At 41.9% G+C, this 20,253-nt stretch overlaps 1 protein-coding gene across 4 annotated transcripts in view; it reads right to left on the bottom strand.

Moving 5' to 3' along the window:
• The window catches only part of sugct (succinyl-CoA:glutarate-CoA transferase), a 233,569-nt gene that overhangs the window by 182,485 nt on the left and 30,831 nt on the right, over nt 1-20,253 (bottom strand). For all 4 annotated transcript variants that reach the window (XM_045710639.1, XM_045710641.1, XM_014180626.2 and 1 more), the window contains 3 exons: nt 18,894-19,014; nt 13,242-13,333; nt 12,232-12,375 (listed from right to left, as the gene is read on the bottom strand). In XM_045710639.1, the coding sequence (XP_045566595.1) occupies nt 12,232-12,375; nt 13,242-13,333; nt 18,894-19,014 (357 nt within the window). The remainder of the gene's footprint in view (nt 1-12,231; nt 12,376-13,241; nt 13,334-18,893; nt 19,015-20,253) is intronic.

Below are 20,253 nucleotides of genomic sequence, written 5' to 3'. Positions count from 1 at the left end.
CCATGGTGATTGCCTACGGAGCTGTGAAGGGAACGGCACCTCCATACCTTCAGGCTCTGATCAGGCCCTACACCCAAACAAGGGCACTGCGTTCATCCACCTCTGGCCTGCTGGCCCCCCTACCTCTGAGGAAGCACAGTTCCCGCTCAGCCCAGTCAAAACTGTTCGCTGCTCTGGCACCCCAATGGTGGAACAAGCTCCCTCACGACGCCAGGACAGCGGAGTCAATCACCACCTTCCGGAGACACCTGAAACCCCACCTCTTTAAGGAATACCTAGGATAGGATAAAGTAATCCTTCTAACCCCCCCCCCCTTAAAAGATTTAGAAGCACTATTGTAAAGTGGTTGTTCCACTTGATATCATAAGGTGAATGCACCAATTTGTAAGTCGCTCTGGATAAGAGCGTCTGCTAAATGACTTAAATGTAATTCGCAGGAGGAAGAGATGGAGGTTTCGCGGAAGGATATCGGGGTGCCTTGTGAGGATCCGGCGACGAGTAGCTAATCTGCCTTTGCCATCAGTACTATTGGCCAACGTACAATCGCTGAATAATAAAGTGGATGAAGTACAAGCACATACAGCCTACCAACAGGACACTAAAAAAGGTAATATCTTGTGATTCACAGAGTCGTGGCTGAACGACGACATAACATACAGCTGGCGGGTTATACACTATCGGCAGGATAGAACAGCTGGTGAACGATATCTAAGGAAGTCTCAAGGTTTTGCTTGCCTGAGGTAGAATATCTCATGATAAACTGTAGACCACACTATCTACCTAGAGATTTCTCATCTATATACTTCGTAGCGATCTACATACCACCACAAACCGATGCAGGCACTAAACACCACACTTAATGAGCTGTATATGACCATAAGCAAACAGGAAAGCGCTCATCCAGAGGCACCGCTCCTAGCTGCCAGGGACTTGAATGCAGGGAAAATGAAATCCGTTTTACCTCATTTCTACCAGCATGTTAAATGTGCAACCAGAGGGAAAATAATTCTAAACCACCTTTACTCCACACACAGAGACGCATACAAAGCTCTCCCTCGCCATCCATTTGGCAAATCTGACCATAATTCTATCCTCCTGATTCCTGCTTACAAGCAGGAAGCACCAGTGACTTGGTCAAAAAAAAAAGTGGTCAGATGAAGCAGATGCTAAGCTCCAGGACTGTTTTGCTAGGACAGACTGGAATATGTTCCGGGATTCTTCCGATGGCATTGAGGAGTACACCACATCAGTCATTAGCTTCATCAATAAGTGCATTGATGACGTCGTCCCCACAGTGGCTGTACATACATACCCCAACCAGAAGCCATGGATTACAGGCAACATCCGCACTGAGCTAAAGGGTAGAGCTGCCGCTTTCAAGGAGCAGGACTCTAACCAGGAAGCTTATAAGACATCCCGCTATGCCCTACGACAAACAATCATGCAGGCAAAGCGTCAATACAGGACTAAGATCGAATCGTACTACACCGGCTCCGATGCTCGTCGGATGAGGCTGGGCTTGCAATCTATTACAGACTACAAAAAGGGAAACACAGCCGGGAGCTGCCCAGTCACACGAGCCAACCAGACGAGCTAAATTACTTCTATGCTCGCGTCGAGGCAAGCAACACTGAAACATGCATGACAGCATCAGCTGTTCCGGACGACTGTGTGATAACGCGCTCTCCGCAGCCGATGTGAGTACGATCTTTAAACAGGTTAACATTTACAAGGCCGCAGGGCCAGACGGATTACCAGGATGTGTACTCCGAGCATGCACTGAGCAACTAGCAACTGTCTTCACTGACATTTTCATCCTCTCCCTGTCTGAGTATGTAATACCAACATGTTTCAAGCAGACCACCATAGTACATGTGCCCAAGAACACTAAGGTAACCTGCCTAAATGACTACCGACCCATAGCACTCATGTCTGTAGCCATGAAGTACTTTGAAAAGCTGGGCATGTCTAAACACCATTATCCCAGAAACGCCAGACCCACTCCAATTTGCATACCGCCCCAACAGATCCACAGATGATGCAGTCTCTATTGCACTCTACACTGCCCTTTCACAACTGGACAAAAAGGAACACCTATGTGAGAATGCTAATCATTGAACACTGAGCTGTAGTCAACACCATAGTGCCCTCAAAGCTCATCACTAAGCTAAGGACCCTGTGACTAAACACATCCCTCTGCAACTGGATCCTGGACTTCCTGACGGGCCGCCCCCAAGTGGTACGGGTAGGTAACAACACAACTGCCACGCTGATCCTCAACACGGGGGCCCCTCAGGGGTGCGTGCTCAGTTCCCTCCTGTACTCCCTGTTCACTCATGACTGCATGGCCAGGCACGACTCCACCACCATCATTAAGTTTGCCAATGACACAACAGTAGTAGGCCTGATCACCGACAAAGACGAGACGGCCAATAGGGACGAAGTCAGAGACCTGACCGTGTGGTGCAAGGACAACAACCTCTCCCTCAACGTGATCAAGACAAAGGAGATGATTGTGGACTACAGGAAAAGGAGCACCGAGCACACCCCTATTCTCATCAACAGGGCTGTAGTGGAGCAGGTTGCGCGCTTCAAGTTCCATGGCGTCCACATCACCAACAAACTAACATGGTCCAAGCACAATAAGAGAGTTGTGAAGAGGGCACAACAAAACCTATTCCCCCTCAGGAGACTGAAAAGATGTCATGAGTCCTCAGATCCTCAAAAATAATCCACAGCTGCGCCATCGAGAACATCCTGACGCGTTGCATCACTGCCTGATATGGCAACTACTCGGCCTCCGACTGCAAGGCACTACAGAGGATAATGTGTACAGCCCAGTACATCACTGGGGCCAAGCTTCCTGCCATCCAGGACCTCTATACCAGTCAGTGTCAGAAGAAGGCCCTAAATTTGTTTTGGCAAAGACTCCAGCCACCCTAGTCATAGACTGTTCTCTCTGCTACCACATGGCAAGCGGTACCGGAGTGCCAAGTCTAGGTCCAAGAGGCTTCTAAACAGCCTCTTCCTCCAAGCCATAAGACTCCTGAACATCTAATCAAATGGCTACCCAGACTATTTGCATTGCCCCCCCCCTCCCCCTTCTAGCTGCTGCTACTCTCTGTTATTATCTATGCAGTCACTTTAATAACTCTACCTACAGTACATATTACCTCAACTAACCGGTGCCCCCGCACATTAACTCCGTACTAGTACCCCCTGTATATAGCCTCGCTATTGTCATTTTACTGCTGCTCTTTAATTTTGTTACTCTTATTTCAAATATTTTAGGTATTTTTCTTAAAACTGCATTGTTGACTAAGGGCTTGTAAGTAAGCATTTCACTGTAATGTCAACACCTGTTGTATTCGGCGCATGTGACAAATTGATTTGATCTCTTAAACATCCTATGAAATAAAACAGCAGGTGGTCAGACAGCAAAAACGTATAAGATTTGCTTACACAGTCATTGAGAGATTATTTACGTATGTTCCCAAGTATCGCTTTCTTATTGGTCAGGTGGCTCAAATTATATGCTTAGCGGGAATGGATTCATTCCACCAAGAGCAAAGGAAGGGTATGTTTCATGATCAACAACTCATGGTGTGATTGTAGTATTGTAAAAACCCTTAAGGACTTTCTGTTCTCCCGACCTGGAATACATCACGATCAAATGCTGACCACGTTATCTCACGAGAGAATTCACATCAGTTTGTATCACGGCTGTCTACACCCTTTTTCCACATTACATCCTTATTCTGAAATATATATATATTTTTTTTAATTCATCATTCTCCAAATAATAGCCCATAATGACAAAGTGAAAACAGGTTTTTAGAATTTTTTTCAAATTTATTACAAACAAAAACCAAAAATACTTAAGTATTGAGACCTTTTTATATGAGACTTGAAATTGAGCTCAGTCGCATTTTGTTTCCATTGATCATCCTTGCGATGTTTCTACAACTTGATTGGAATCCACCTATGGTAAATTCAAATTGATTGGACTGGAAAGGAAAATTGATTTGGAAAGGCACACGCCTGTCTATACAAGGTCCCACAGTTGACAGTGCATGTCGGAGCAAAAACCAAGCCATGAGGTTGAAGGAATTGTCGGTAGATCTCCGAGACAGGATTGTGTCAATGTACAGATCTGGGGAAGGGTACCAAAACTTCCTGCAACATTGAAGGTGCCCAAGAACACAGTGGTGTCCATCGCCCGGCTAAACTGAGCAATCAGGGGAGAAGGGCCTTGGTCAGGGTGGTGACCAAGAACCCGGTCACTCTGACAGAACTCCAGAGTTTCTCTGAGAAGATGGGAGAACCTTCCAGAAGGACAACCGTCTGCAGCACTACACCAAATCAGGCCTTTTTGGCAGAGTGGCCAGACAGAAGCCACTCCTCAGTAAAAAGGTACATGACAGCCCGCTTGGAGCTTGCCAAAAGACACCTAAAAGACAATGAGAAACAAGATTCTCTGGTCTGATTAAACCAAGATTGAACTCTTTGGCCTGACTGCCAAGCGTCATGCCTGGAGGAAACTCAGCACCATACCTACACTGAAGCAAGGTGGTGGCAGCATCATGCTGTGGGGATGTTTTTCAGCAGTATGAACTGGGAGACTAGTCAGGATTGAGGGAAAGATGAACGGAGCAAAGTACAGAGAGATCCTTGATGAACACCTGCTCCAGGGCGCTCAGGACCACAGACTAGGGTGAAGGTTCACCTTCCAACAGGACAACGACCCTAAGCACACAGCCAAGATAATGCAGGAGTGGCTTCGGGACAAGTCTCTGAATGTCCTTGAGTGGCCCAGCCAGAGCCCGGACTTGAACCCGATCGAACATCTCTGGAGAGACCTGAAAATGGATGTGCAGCAACGCTCCCCATCCAACCTGACAGAGCTTGAGAGAATCTGTAGAGATTGGGAGAAACTCCCCAAATACAGGTGTGCCAAGCTTGTAGCGTCATACCCAAAAAGACTCGAGGCTGTAATTGCTGTCAAAGGTGCTTTAACAAAGTACTGAGTAAAGGTTTTATATACTTATGTAAACTGTGATAATTCCGTTCTCAATTTTTTATACATTTACAAAAATGTCTCAAAACCTGTTTTTGCTTTGTCATTATGGGATATTGTGTGTAGATTGATGAGGAAAAATAAGTCTTTAATCCATTTTATAATTTTTATTTATTTTTATTTCACCTTTATTTAACCAGGTAGGCAAGTTGAGAACAAGTTCTCATTTACAATTCCGACCTGGCCAAGAAAGCAAAGCAGTTCGACAACATACAAAAACAGAGTTACACATGGAGTAAAAACAACATATAATCAAAGATACAGTAGAAAAAAAGACTATATACAATGTGAGCAAATGACGTGAGATAAGGGAGGTAAAGGCAAAAAAGGCCATGGTGGCAAAGTAAATAAATAAAGTATAGCAAGTAAAACACTGGAATGGTAGATTTGTAATTTGAAGAAAGTTCAAAGTTAAAATATAAATAATATGGTGCAAAGGAGCAAAATAATAAATTAAATAAATAAATACAGTAGGGGAAGAGGTAGTAGTTTGGGCTGAATAATAGATGGGCTATGTACAGGTGCAGTGATATGGGAGCTGCTCTGATAGCTGGTGCTTAAAGCTAGTGAGGGAGATAAGTGTTTCCAGTTTCAGAGATTTTTGTAGTTCGTTCCAGTCATTGGCAGCAGAGAACTGGAAGGAGAGACGACCAAAGGAGGAGTTGGCTTTAGGGGTGACCAGAGAGATATACCTGCTGGAATGCGTGTTACAGGTGGGTGCTGCTATGGTGACCAGTGAGCGGAGATAAGGGGGGACTTTACCTAGCAGGGTCTTGTAGAGGACCTGGAGCCAATGTGTTTGGCGACGATTATGAAGCGAAGGCCAGCCAACGAGAGCGTACAGGTCGCAGTGATGGGTAGTATATGGGGCTTTGGTGACAAAACGGATGGCACTGTGATAGAATGCATCCAGCTTGTTGAGTAGGGTATTGGAGGCTATTTTGTAAATGACATCGCCGAAGTCGAAGATTGGTCAGTTTTACGAGGGTATGTTTGGCAGCATGAGTCAAGGATGCTTTGTTGCGAAATAGGAAGCCAATTCTAGATTTAACTTTGGATTGGAGATGTTTGATGTGAGTCTGGAAGGAGAGTTTACAGTCTAACCAGACACCCAGGTATTTATAGTTGTCCACAAATTCTATGTCAGAACCGTCCAGAGAAGTGATGCTGGACAGGCGGGCAGGTGCAGGCAGCGATCGGTTGAAGAGCATGCATTTAGTTTTACGAGACCACGGAAGGAGAGTTGTATGGCATTGAAGCTCGTCTGGAGGGTTGTTAACACAGTGTCCAAAGAAGGGCCAGAAGTATACAGAATGGTGTCGTCTGCGTAGAGGTGGATCAGAGATTCACCAGCAGCAAGAGAGACATCATTGATGTATACAGAGAAAAGAGTTGGCCCAAGAATTGAACCCTGTGGTACCCCCATAGAGACTGCCAGAGGTCCGGACAGCAGGCCCTCCGATTTGACACACTGAACTCTGTCAGAGAAGTAGTTGGTGAACCAGGCGACGCAATCGTTTGAGAAACCAAGGCTACTGAGTCTGCCGATGAGGATGTGGTGATTAACAGAGTCAAAAGCTTTGGCCAGGTCAATGAATACGGCAGCACAGTATTGTTTCTTATCGATGGCGGTTACGATGTCCTTTAGGACCTTGAGCGTAGCCGAGGTGCACCCATGACCAGCTCTGAAACCAGATTGCATAGCGGAGAGGGTGCGGTGGGATTCGAAATGGTCGGTAATCTGTTTGTTGACTTGGCTTTTCGAAGACCTTAGAAAGGCAGGGTAGGATGGATATAGGTCTGTAGCAATTTGGGTCAAGAGTGTCACCTCCTTTGAAGAGGGGGATGACAGCAGCTGCTTTCCAATCTATGAGAATCTCAGACGACACGGAAGAGGTTGAACAGGCTAGTAATAGGGGTTGCAATAATTTCGGCAGATAATTTTAGAAAGAAAGGGTCCAGATTGTCAAGCACAGCTGATTTGTAGGGGTCCAGATTTTGCAGCTCTTTCAGAACATCAGCTGAATGGATTTGGGAGAAGGAGAAATGGGGGAGGCTTGGGCGAGTAGCTGTGGGGGGTGCAGTGCTGTTGAAAGCAGTAGGGGAAGTTAGGTGGAAAGCATGGCCAGCCGTAGAAAAAAAATGCTTATTGAAATGCTCAATTATAGTGGGCTTATCGGTGGTGACAGAGTTTCCTATCCTCAGTGCAGTGGGCAGTTGGGAGGAGGTGTTCTTATTCTCCATGGACTTTACAATGTCCCAGAACTTTTTAGAGTTTGAGTTGCAGGAAGCCAATTTCTGTTTGAAAAAGCTAGCCTTGGCATTTCTAACTGCCTGTGTGTATTGGTTTCTAACTTCCCTGAAAAGTTGCATATCGCGGGGGCAGTTCGATGCTAATGCAGAACACCACAGGATATTTTTGTGTTGGTTAAGGGCAGTCAGGTCTGGGGAGAACCAAGGGCTATATCTGTTCCTGGTTCAAAATTTCTTGAAAGGGGCATGCTTATTTAAGATGGTGAAGAAGGCATTTAAAAAAAATAACCAGGCATCCTCTACTGACAGGATGAGGTCAATATCCTTCCAGGATACCAGGACCAGGTCGATTAGAAAGGCTTGCTCGTTGAAATGTTTCAGGGAGCGTTTGACAGTGATGAGTGGAGGTCGTTTGACCGCTGACCCATTACGGGTGCAGGCAATGAGGCAGTGATTGCTGAGATCTTGGTTGAAAACAGCAGAGGTGTATTTAGAGGGCACGTTGGTTAGGATGATATCTATGAGGGTGCCAGTGTTTGCGGCTTTGGGGTTGTACCTGGTGGGTTCATTTATAATTTGTGTGAGATTGAGGGCATCAAGCTTGGATTGTAGGATGGCTGGGGTGTTAAGCATGTCCCAGTTTAGGTCACCTAGTAGCACGAGCTCTGAAGATAGATGGGGGCAATCAGTTCACATATGGTGTCCAGAGCACAGCTAGGGGCTGAGGGGGGTCTATAGCAGGCGGCGACGGTGAGAGACTTGTTTTTGGAGAGGTGGATTTTTAAAAGTAGAAGTTCAAATTGTTTGGGTACAGACCTGGATAGCAGGACAGAGCTCTGCAGTAGATTGCAACACCGCCCCCTTTGGTCGTTCTATCTTGTCTGAAAATGTTGTAGTTAGGGATGAAGATTTCAGAGTTTTTGGTGGACTTCCTAACCCAAGATTCAGACACAGCTAGGACATCCGGGTTGGCAGAGTGTGCTAAAGCAGTGAATAAAACAAACTTGGGGAGGAGGCTTCTAATGTTAACATGCATGAAACCAAGGCTATTACGGTTACAAAAGTCATCAAAAGAGAGTGCCTGGGGAGTAGGAGTGGAGCCAGGCACTGCAGGGCCTGGATTCACCTCTACATCCCCAGAGGAGCAGAGAAGAATGAGTATGAGGGTACGGCTAAAAGCTATAATAAGGCTCTAACGTAACAAAATGTGGAAAAAGTCAAGAGGTCTGAATACTTTCCGAAGGCACTGTATGTATTGGATAACGGCACAATCATTTGGGCTTGAGCTCATTAAATGTCTTTAATGTAGTGTTAAAATGTTTTATTTAATGTATGGCTCATCATGCTCAGTTAGCATCAGATTGAACTTTCGATCAAAGCTCTAATCAAATCCAGACATAGATCTATTTATATGCTTTATAATGCTTTTGAATGACACTTCTGATTTTGGGGAGAAATACCGGGTTACCCGGGAGAAAAGTGATTTCTTCACGGGATGGAACATTTGTAAAATACCGGGAAAATATTAAATCCTACTCCCTGTACAACCATGACTGCGTGGCCATGCATGACTCAAACATCATCATTAAGTTCCCACGGGGGGCCAGCACAGAAAAAAATGTATGAAATTGTATGAAATGTATGCATTGACTACTGTAAGTCGCTCTGGATAAGAGCGTCTGCTAAATGACTAAAATGTAAATGTAAGTTTGCAAACAACACGACGGTAGTCGGCCTGATCGCCGACAATGTCGGGACAGCCTACATGAAGGAGGTTAGAGCCCTGGCAGAGTGGTGCCAAGATAAATGCTTCTCTGTGGTGAAGAAGGTGCAACAGAGACTGAAGAAATGCAGCATGGGCCCTTGGATCCTCAAGAAGTTCTACAGCTGCACAATCGAGATCAACTCGACCGACTGCATCACTTCCTGGTACGGCAGCTGCACCGCCCTCAACTGGAAGGCTCTACAGAGGGTGGTGCGGATGGCCTAATGCGTCACTGGGGGCGAGCTGTCTGGCTTCCAGTACATCTACACCAGGCGAGGGAGGCCCGAAAGATCATCAAGGACTCCAGTCTTCCGAGCAACGGACTGTATCAGCGCATTGGGTCTCGGACCAACAGGCTCCAAGACAACTTCTACCACCAGGACATCAGACTGCTAAACAGCTAATCCTAGCAGTCTCCCTGGAGAGACTTGCACCTTAGACACTATATCTGCACTACCTGTCAAAGAAAAAATTAGATAAGTATTCTGCGAGGCAATACATGTTAGAATCACCTTTGGCAGTGATTACAGCTGTGAGTCATTCTGGGTATTTCTAAGAACTTTCCACACCTTGATTGTGCAACATTTTTCCATTATTCTTAAAAATAATTATTCAAGCTCCGTCCAATTGGTTATTGATCATTGCTAAACAACCCTTTTTCAGGTCTTGACATAGATTTTCAAGCAGATTTATGTTAAATTGCCTTGCCACATTGTTTTCAGTATTACTTTTGTGCCTTGTTGCATGTTTACAATTTTTTAAATCCTGTACAGGCTTCCTTGTTTTCACTCTGTTAATCAGGTTAGTATTGTGGAGTAACTACAGTGTTGTTGATCCATTCTCAGTTTTCTCCTATCACATCCATTACACTCTTCAACTGTTTTAAAGTCACCAATGGCCGCATTGTGAAATCCCTGAGCGGTTTCCTTCCTCTCCGGCAACTGAGTTAGGAAATACGTCTGTATCTTTGTAGTACCAATAGGTGCCCTTATTTGCGAGGAATTGGAAAACCTCCCTGGTCTTTGTGGTTGAATCTGTGTTGGAAATTCACTGCTCGACTGAAAATCTTAAAGATTATTGTATTTGTGTGAGGTACAGAGATGAGGTAGTCATTCAAAAAATCATGTTAAAAACACTTATTGCACACAGAGTAAGTCTATGCAAAAAAAATCTAAATTTAAACCATTTTAAATACAGGCTGTAACACAAAATTTGGAAAATGTCAAGGGGTGTGAATATTTTCTGAAGGCACTGTAAATACAGTTAATTATTTCTATGCATACTACCTCTAGTGTTGTGTTGTCCCTTAAAAGCGCTGGTTGTCCCAATTCAAATGTGCTATTTTAAGGGATCATGCCTGCAAAACTCACAGCTGTGCTTGCAATAGTGCATATGAAACGGGAGAGTGTAGCAGATTTTGCTGGGATGTTCTCAGACAGATTTATAGCTCTCAAAAAGAAAACACACAAAATAACTTTGTAGAATTGAAACATGATCACCTTTACAGAAGCCCTGAAACCAAAAGCCAAAAAATAAATAAAAATGTACTCTTGGAATTCTCATTTGAACGACTTAGTATCTAGTTTGAATAACTTAGTGATATATATATATACATACATACATATACACACACACTAAGTCATCTCGTTTGAACGACTTAATTGTTGTTTTGTCTAATAATAATTTTGTTATGCAGCTTGTCAAACCATGTAATGATTGCTGCAGCCATTAATTCACGTATTACATACATTGATATGATTATTCATTGACAGTTCCTTGATAGCCTAAAGCAGGGCTCCTTTGAATGCCAGAGTTTGTAAGTGGGAAAGTGGAGCAGAGCATAATTCAAACAGATAAAAAAAAACCTGTATAACAAGTTAGACCTAATTAGACAAAAGAACAATTAAGTTGTTCAAATGACTTAGCCATTCTAACCAGATACTAAGCCGTTCAAGCAAAAATACTAAGTCGTTCAAAAAAGATAATTCCAAGAGTAAGTTTATTTATTTTTTTTGCCTTGGGCTTCAGGGATTCTGTAACTTAATTTTTATTTCACCTTTATATAACCAGGTAGGCTAGTTGAGAACAAGTTCTCATTTACAACTGCGTCCTGGCCAAGATAAAGCAAAGCAGTGTGACAAAAAGTTACACATGGGATAAACAAATGTACAGTCAATAACACAATAGAAAAATCAATATACAGTGCGTGCAAATATAGTAAGATTTGGGAGGTAAGGCAATAAATAGGCCATAGCGGCAAAATAATTACAATTTAGCATTAACACTGGAGTGATAGATGTGCAGATGATGTGGGTCACAGATGGATGAAATCACTTTGTGCTTACTGACCAAAACACGCCAACAAAATTTAGGTTTTGGATATAAAGAGGGACTTCATCGAACAATACAAACATTTATTGTGTAACTGGGAGTATTGTGAGTGCAACCATACGAAGATCATCGAAGGTAAGTGATACATTTTATTGCTATTTCTGACTTGTGACTAATCTACTTGGCTGGTAACTGTACGTAATGTTTTGTGTACTGAGCGCTGTCCTCAGATAATCACATGGTTTGCTTTCGCTGTAAAGCCTTTTTGAAATCTGACACGGCAGCTGGATTAACAATAAGTTAAAGCTTAAGTTGGAATGAGTCTGCACACATTTGAATGGTGTCTCAGTGCCGCTCAGGAGACGTTTGGCATCTGTCGTCAGTTAAATGAAATTGTGCCAATATTGTACTGTCAACTAAATATGATCATATTTATTTTACAGTTATACGAAAGGTGAAATATTATAGTAAGTCATTTATAATTTGATTGTTACTATATTTAGAAAGCATTTCAGTCATTTCAAGCTCTATTGCCCCACTAACTAAATAGGGGAAAGAAATATGATTTTTCATACTTTTATAATATTTGTACTGTCCTTGAGCTAGTCTTCAAAAGTGAGTAGACCTCAGCAATTTATAACTATTTTTACCAGAAAGGTGAGTTCCAGACCTTTCTAAAACTATGCAGCATTACCAGTTATTACGTTTGGGTATGTCTATTTAGGCAGGAATCTTCATTTTGCCATATCATTATTACATTATTAAGGGACTGGATTCAACCAGACTGGTGATAAACGTGAGTTACCTGGGTGGAAAGCAGGTTGCAGTCAATGTGAACACCCCTTCCTGTCCTGTGACACTGCAGCAGGGCGGCCATGATGGCTCCGTGGGCGTAGAGTCCTGTGGCCAGGTCAGTCATTGCGACGCCCGGCCTAACTGGGTCCCCATCCTGCGCAAAAGAGCAAGTATAAAAATAAAATATTGATAAATTCTTAACCTTACCTATGTCATTAACCTACATCATTAACCAGTAATTCAAGCCCAGCAATCATTAGAATCAAATCAAAAGTCATAGAAATGATAATATATGCCATTAAACAAACAGACTTCCATCCAAAGGAACTTACAGTAGTGAATGTATAAATCTTTGTATGGATGAGTTGTGAGTTCAAATCCCAGGTGAGGACACGCTAAGTTATAATTACTGTATAAATAAACATTGTAGTCATGCATGTCAAAGTAAAAAGTAAAATATGTACGTTGAAAACAATGTACAGTGAGTATACAAAACATTAAGAGCACCTGTTCTTCCATGACATAGACTGACCAGGTCAGTATTATTGATGTCACTTGTTAAATCCACTTTAAATGGTGTAGATGAAGAGGAGACAGGTTAAAGAATATTTTTGAAGCCTTGAGACAATTCATACACAATCCATGCATGTGTGCCATTCAGATGGTGAATGGGCAAAACAACAAATGTGCCTTTGAATGGGGTATGGTAGTTGGTGCCAGGCGTACCGGTTTTTATCAAGAACGGCAACGCTGCTGGGTTTTTAATGCTCAACAATTTACCGTGTGTATCAAGATTGGTCCACCACCCAAAGGACATCCAGCCAACTTGACACAACTGTGGGACGCATTGGAGTCAACATGGGCCAGCATCCCTGTGGAACGCTTTTGACACCTTGTAGAGTCCATGCCCCAATAAATTGAGGCTGTTCTAAGGACAAAAGGGGGTGCAACTCAATATTAGGAAGGTATTCTTAATGTTTTGTACACTGTGTATATCTTGGGAAGAGAAACATACCTCACCTCAGGGCCAGTGATGTGCATCATGCCAGAGACAGCAGAGGCGATTGAGTCATACCCTGGTCGCTGGGACAGCGGCCCAGTTTGTCCATAGCCTTGGAACCAACACACACACACACACACACACTTTATGGCTTTCCCATAGCAGGACTTTGGCTTCATGCCTAAGAACACCCCTAGGCCATGGTATATTTACAATAAATCATGCCCCCTCGAGCATTATTGCTTTATTCTACAAATATTAGGGCGGCAGGTAGCCTAGCGGTTAAGAGCGTTGGGCCAGTAACCGAAAGGTCGCTGGATCGAATCCCTGAGCCAACTGATCATGTTCATAGATTAAGCCAGAAGCACACTAACAAGTGATGGCTTATTAAAGTACACTATGCAGAAATCGCTCTGCCATTTCCTGGTTGCCAAAACTTTTAATAGTTCGCCTAATTTCAGTTTGTGTGACAAAATAAGCAAGTAAAGTATAGATAATCATTGTACCATCTAAACCGCTGTGAAATATATTTTCCATAAGCAAAAATATTGTTGTTTCAGCTGTTTGAAGCTGGTATACAAAACCGAAAATAAAAGTACGCGAAAACAAAACTTAAGAATGGGAAGCATAGAAATAGCGCATATAGAACAGCTCTACCGTTTCTCAGACTTGGTTTCAAGTAGAGTGGTAGATCTATAACTTATGTGCATTTGGTCAGCATCTCCCAAAAAGTTACATATTGCCACTAAGAACTAACAGCATAGAAATAGCACACAACAGATCTGCTTCTTAGCCTGTTAGGGCTAGGGGGCAGTATTGACACGGCTGGATAAAAAACATACCCGATTTAATCTGGTTACCACTCCTACCCAGTAACTAGAATATGCATATACTTATTACATATGGATAGAAAACACCCTAAATTTTCTAAAACTGTTTGAATGGTGTCTGTGAGTATAACAGAACTCAAATGGCAGGTCAAAACCTGAGAGATTCCTTTACAGGAAGTGGCCTGTCTGACCATTTCTTGAACTTCTTTTCCATCTCTATCATTTACTAAGGAGCTCTGCTCTAACGTGACACTTCCCACGTCGTCCATAGGCGCTCAGAGCCCGGGAAAAAACAGAATGTCGTCATTCCAGCCCCAGGCTGAAACACATTATCGCCTTTCTCAAGTGGCCGATCAAGGGACACTGGGCTTATGCGCGTGACCCGACCGCCCCCGCCTTTGGGATTTTTTTCCTCTGTTTGCCGAAAAGGAGATTCCCTGTCGGAATATTATCGCTTTTCTCACGAGAAAAATGTCGTAAAAATTGATTTTAAACAGCGGTTGACATGCTTCGAAGTACGGTAATGGAATATTTAGAATTTTATTGTCACGAATTGCGCGCGACACTTCTTTACTATTTCGGATAGTGTCTGGAACGCATACGAACAAAACGCCGCTATTCGGATATAACGATGGATTATTTTGGACCAAACCAACATTTGTTATTGAAGTAGCAGTCCTGGGTGTGCATTCTGACGAAGACAACAAAAGGTAATCAAACTTTTATAATAGTAAATATGATTATGGTGAGTGCTAAACTTGCCGGGTGTCTAAATAGCGAGCCCGTGATGCCTGGGCTATGTACTTAGAATATTGCAAAATGTGCTTTCACCAAAAAGCTATTTTAAAATCGGACATATCGAGTGCATAGAGGAGGTCTGTATCTATAATTCTTAAAATAATTGTTATGCTTTTTGTGAACGTTTATCGTGAGTAATTTAGTAAAATGTTAGCGAATTCCCCGGAAGTTTGCGGGGGGTATGCTAGTTCTGAACGTCACATGCTAATGTAAAAAGCTGGTTTTTGATATAAATATGAACTTGATTGAACAAAACATGCATGTATTGTGTAACATAATGTCCTAGGGTTGTCATCTGATGAAGATCATCAAAGGTGAGTGCTGCATTTAGCTGTCTTCTGGGTTTTGGTAACATTATATGCTGGCTTGAAAAATGGGTGTCTGATTATTTCTGGCTTGGTACTCTGCTGACATAATCTAATGTTTTGCTTTCGTTGTAAAGCCTTTTTGAAATCGGACAGTGTGGTTAGATTAACGAGAGTTGTCTTTAAATAGCTGTAAAATAGTAATATGTTTGAGAAATTGAAGTAATAGGATTTTTAAGGTTTTGAAAATCGCGCCACAGGCTGCCAGTGGCTGTTACGTAGGTGGGACGCAAGCGTCCCACCTAGCCCATAGAGGTTAGACTTGCTTTCAATGATAATGATCTATAACTCACATGTCAAATGATCTATAACTCACGTCTATGTGAATTTGGTTGGGTCGCCTCCAAAAAGCTCACATCGTAGCTTTAACTCTGTAGCCTCAGCATGAAACCTTTCCCCCTCTATACCATGGCAGAAATGCTTTTCCCCAATGTGAAACACACACACAAACCATCTAACCCCTCTGTACTATACAACAGCAGCATGGTATTAACCCCTATGAAAAGTCACACTAAATAATTAACCCCTTTACACAAAGTAAACACAATTGCAACTGTTGTCCCATGTCAACATTGGGCAAATGTAATTGAGCTGACAACCTTGGAGTGATTTTAATCAATATTTGCTATTCCGGGATATAAGAAACTATAGAGGGCCATAAAGAATAGACTAGTAAACCCTTATATCCACAGACAACTTGGGAGCTGTAGTCCATATTTGTATAAGACTTACTGAATTGGCACAGCACAGGCTCAAATACATGACACAAATGTTTATTTTTTTCTATAAAAATGTTGAGTATCAAATAAATGATATGAATTATTCATGTGAATGAAAAAGTATTTTCACCCTTTGAATCCATCACAAATATTATTTCAAACAGAGGGTTCATGACATGACGGATTATTTGTCTTATACCTTTAAAATGTACTATGAAATTATAAATCCTTGTAAAAAAAAAAGATAGATACAGTACAGATGTCATATAGCAGAGTCTACCTTCAAGAAGTCTGGGGGGCAAATATAAATTCCTACAGAGACGAAATGCATGTTTTTGGATTCTCCCAGAACAGACGAGTAAAACATCATCTTGCAGTTCCCTCTACCTGACACAGAACTGTGTGAATCACATGAGCTTCAGACATTTAGCAGGGATTCTTATGAAACTAGGTAATGTAGTATCGCTGACATCCACTGTACTGCAGTATAATGCACATCATTTGAAGCACAGCGGCAAGCTGAAACCAGCCATATGTCATACTTATATTTCTGACAGTTTTATATAGTACAATAAAAAAATTCTATAAACAGCCTACTATCCGATTTCAGGGACTAGGATTTGTGTCAGCTCAAGATGTAATTAATTCAATAATAGCAAGTAACTTTTAGCTTACAAGGTCCCACCTTAGGCAGACAGATGTTTTTTTAAGGAATAAATTGAAAACATACAGTATGTTGCATAACACAAACTAACTAAAACAGGGAAAAGGAATACTGCTCTTGTTTGATTGAGTTCATAAAACAGACATTGCAGAAGAAAAATCAGGAGTGTTTACGTGTACTAAGCTATAGCCACTGCAGCCCAATCAAAATAAGCACTCCAGGGGGAGAAAAGAAATCTAACCATATTTCACGGTCTTCAAATTAGATTCTTGGAAAAAACTGGGCAGACATGTGGCCACAAAGTGTTTAAGCCATGTTTTGTAAGGAGCTAAGCATCTTGTAAAGAGGTCACAACATAGCTTGACTATGTGCGTCTGCATAACCCTTTTAAGAAAATGAAATACACAATATTCTATTAAGCAGTGTATATTGTCGGGTGACAATGCCATTGAAGTTACTGGCAAGGACATATCATGCAAGGCTACAGTTTGTCGTTTTTAGAAACAACAAGCTAAATATATTGGAAGAATTCAACCACTTCTGACACTAAAACTGCTGAGTCTTTTGCAAAGTGGGCACTCTGTCTTAAGTCGTTTCCATGAGTGGGACTGCCAATATGTGCCATCGCTGGGATCTGAAAGATTACATAAGCAAGCATACTCCATGTATTATTGCTTAGTTAAAACAAAATATCCAAATAAAATATGGCTGCTCAGAATTGCCACAAGGTCGCTAAATTTGCCCGCAAGTCCAAGGCAATCAACCAATAAGCAAAAATAAATCGAATGACATCATTGCACTGCACATAAAGCAAGCAGGCTCATTAAGTGAAATAAAATGTATTTTAAACTGTCACAGGCATAAATGGTTTCCTTTTCACTTGATTGCAGCATAAAGCTAAGGTAAATCAAAAATAGGGGTGGATAAAGGGTATATTTTCCTAAGTGTGTCTTATCATGAAACTTAAATTGCTTAATACTGAAAAAAGAGCTAGGTGGTCTGCTCAAACTGAAGATCAGAACACTTAAAACAACTTTGAAATTGAAAACTGTATATGGATGTAAATAAGGTTAAAAAAGCTATTCTATAAATATCTGGAGACATCAAAAAACTCAAATGGTTTATGAGCCAAAGGCCACATGAAGCTAATCAAAACACATTAGTTACAGATTCAAAAAAGGAAGTTGTCTAAATCCAGCTAAATTAAACATTTCAACATGAGCATTGTAAATCTTCCCAATTTCACTGTAGTGTTTACCATCCAGAATTTACTAAGGCCTCGTGGGTAATGTCTCCAGCATTTAACAAGAAAGGGGGCTTGGAAATTTGGCAACATAAGTAATCTTCCAACAAGACTTGGGGAAATTAAAACTATCTGCAATTCAATGCTTTCCTTACCACAGGGAATAAAATGGCAAATCTTAAACCAACTCACCACATCTGACGTATGTGGGTACTAAGACAGGAGGTATGAACTAATGGTTGACACTTTATCTTGACACTGTGGTGTTTGAAGAAACTAGAAATTCAGGGGAATACATGTTTACTAGGGTGTTAGGCTCCCTCTTGTGACCATTAATGAGAACTTTAGGCATTTACTTTGATCTGATTTGACGCAAAAGGCCCATGATAACATATAGCAATACCACTTCAACACAGAAGGGTATGCCAAGGTGACACAACATCACCGCACAGGAGACGGTGACGTGGGCTTTTGAACAGAGTGTGACAAGATTCCAGGATTTACAGCTTGCCCACACGCGAAACCAATCTCTAGCGTGGGGACATACGCCATCAGTTACAGATTAGTGTGGCAACGGAGCAATTTTCACATGAAGCCTCACTTGCTTTATGAGTGAATAATGCAGACAGTAAACTGAAATGAATTGAAAACATGGATAGTAAAGATTGACAGCATGCAAAACAAAACAAAAAAGAACACTCTTTAGAGGCATCAACATAATGGAGTATAAATTGTCACCCAGTCATTACATTTCCTTAATTAAGGATTTGCAAGCCATAAACTACAGCTCTCCCACACCACACACACGCAATTTGACTAGCTAAAACCCAGAGTTGGGGTCAATTCCCTTTCCATATATTACTTTCAGGGTGTGGAAATAGAATCCCAATGAAAATGATTCAGAGATTTTATTAGGTTTTCTGATGCTAAGTATTTCATACATGTTGATCACAGAAATGGAGTTACAGAAAGGTGCATGTTGTGTTCAATATAATGTTGGAATTATTTGAAAGCTGGGTGTAGAGGAATGAGCACAGAGCCAGAGGTAGGTACCTGAAATAGAGCAATACACCAGTCTCGGGGCTGCTTTGTGTACATCGTCGTAGCCAAGGCCCATCTGAGCAAGCTTTCCAGGAAGATAGTTTTCCACAAGGACGTCACACATCCCTGCAAGCTGAGTAATGCAGCCCATTACGTCTGTTTCTACTGTGCTGTATATTGTCACCCAAAATGTCAATGCACCCACATATCATCATCGGGAGAAAGATTGGAATGGAATGTGGTGGTCATTCTAGCATGATTCCATGTATAAGAATGTAATGTGGAGAATAGGTCGTTATCAATAAAACATCACAATGTGGTGCAGAGCGTTTGATTTGGCTGCTGGGGGGGCAAGGACACCCCCAGCTGCGCTAAACCATTGACAACTACGTTTCATTTAAGGGATTGTTAAATAAATGTTAGCTATAACTCTTTGGTTTTAATATAGTCACCTCTTGAAGAAGATCATAGTCTGAACTATAAGAGTTATACAGCAAGTAACTGCATTTTCATGATAGTAAACATGTATTGGTATAGAACAAGAATGCCCGCACACGGTTAAAGCTCCCAATGCACATTCGAAAATATACACGTTTCATCTCACCTGACCATTGCGGACATGACGCATGGTGGGTGCAAAAACAATGTGTATCTCTAATAATTTTATGACAATGAGATAGGTACATGTAGTAGTTCCAGAAAATAACATATACAGTGGGGGAAAAAAGTATTTGATCACCTGCTGATTTTGTACGTTTGCCCACGGACAAAGAAAGGATCAGTCTATAATTTTAATGGTAGGTTTATTTGAACAGTGAGAGACAGAATAACAACAAAAAAATCCAGAAAAACAGATGTCACAAATTTTATAAATTGATTTGCATTTTAATGAGCGAAATAAGTATTTGACCCCTCTCAATCAGAAAGATTTCTGGCTCCCAGGTGTCTTTTATACAAGTAACGAGCTGAGATTAGGAGCACACTCTTAAAGGGAGTGCTCCTAACCGCAGCTTGTTACCTGTAAAAAAGACACCTGTCCACAGAAGCAATCAATCAGATTCCAAACTCTCCATGGCCAAGACCAAAGAGCTCTCCAAGGATGTCAGGGACAAGATTGTAGACCTACACAAGGCTGGAATGGGCTACAAGACCATCGCCAAGCAGCTTGGTGAGAAGGTGACAACATTTGGTGCGATTATTCGCAAATGGAAGAAACACAAAAGAACTGTCAATCTCCCTCGGCCTGGGGCTCCATGCAAGATCTCACCTCGTGGAGTTGCAATGATCATGAGAATGGTGAGGAATCAGCCCAGAACTACACGGGAGGATCTTGTCAATGATCTCAAGGCAGCTGGGACCATAGTCACCAAGA

Source organism: Salmo salar, chromosome ssa29, assembly GCF_905237065.1.
Source record: "Salmo salar chromosome ssa29, Ssal_v3.1, whole genome shotgun sequence".
Taxonomy (NCBI): Eukaryota; Metazoa; Chordata; class Actinopteri; order Salmoniformes; family Salmonidae; genus Salmo; species Salmo salar.
The sequence above is the reverse complement of the archived record's forward strand: the minus strand, read 5'-3'. Positions and strand labels throughout refer to the sequence as shown.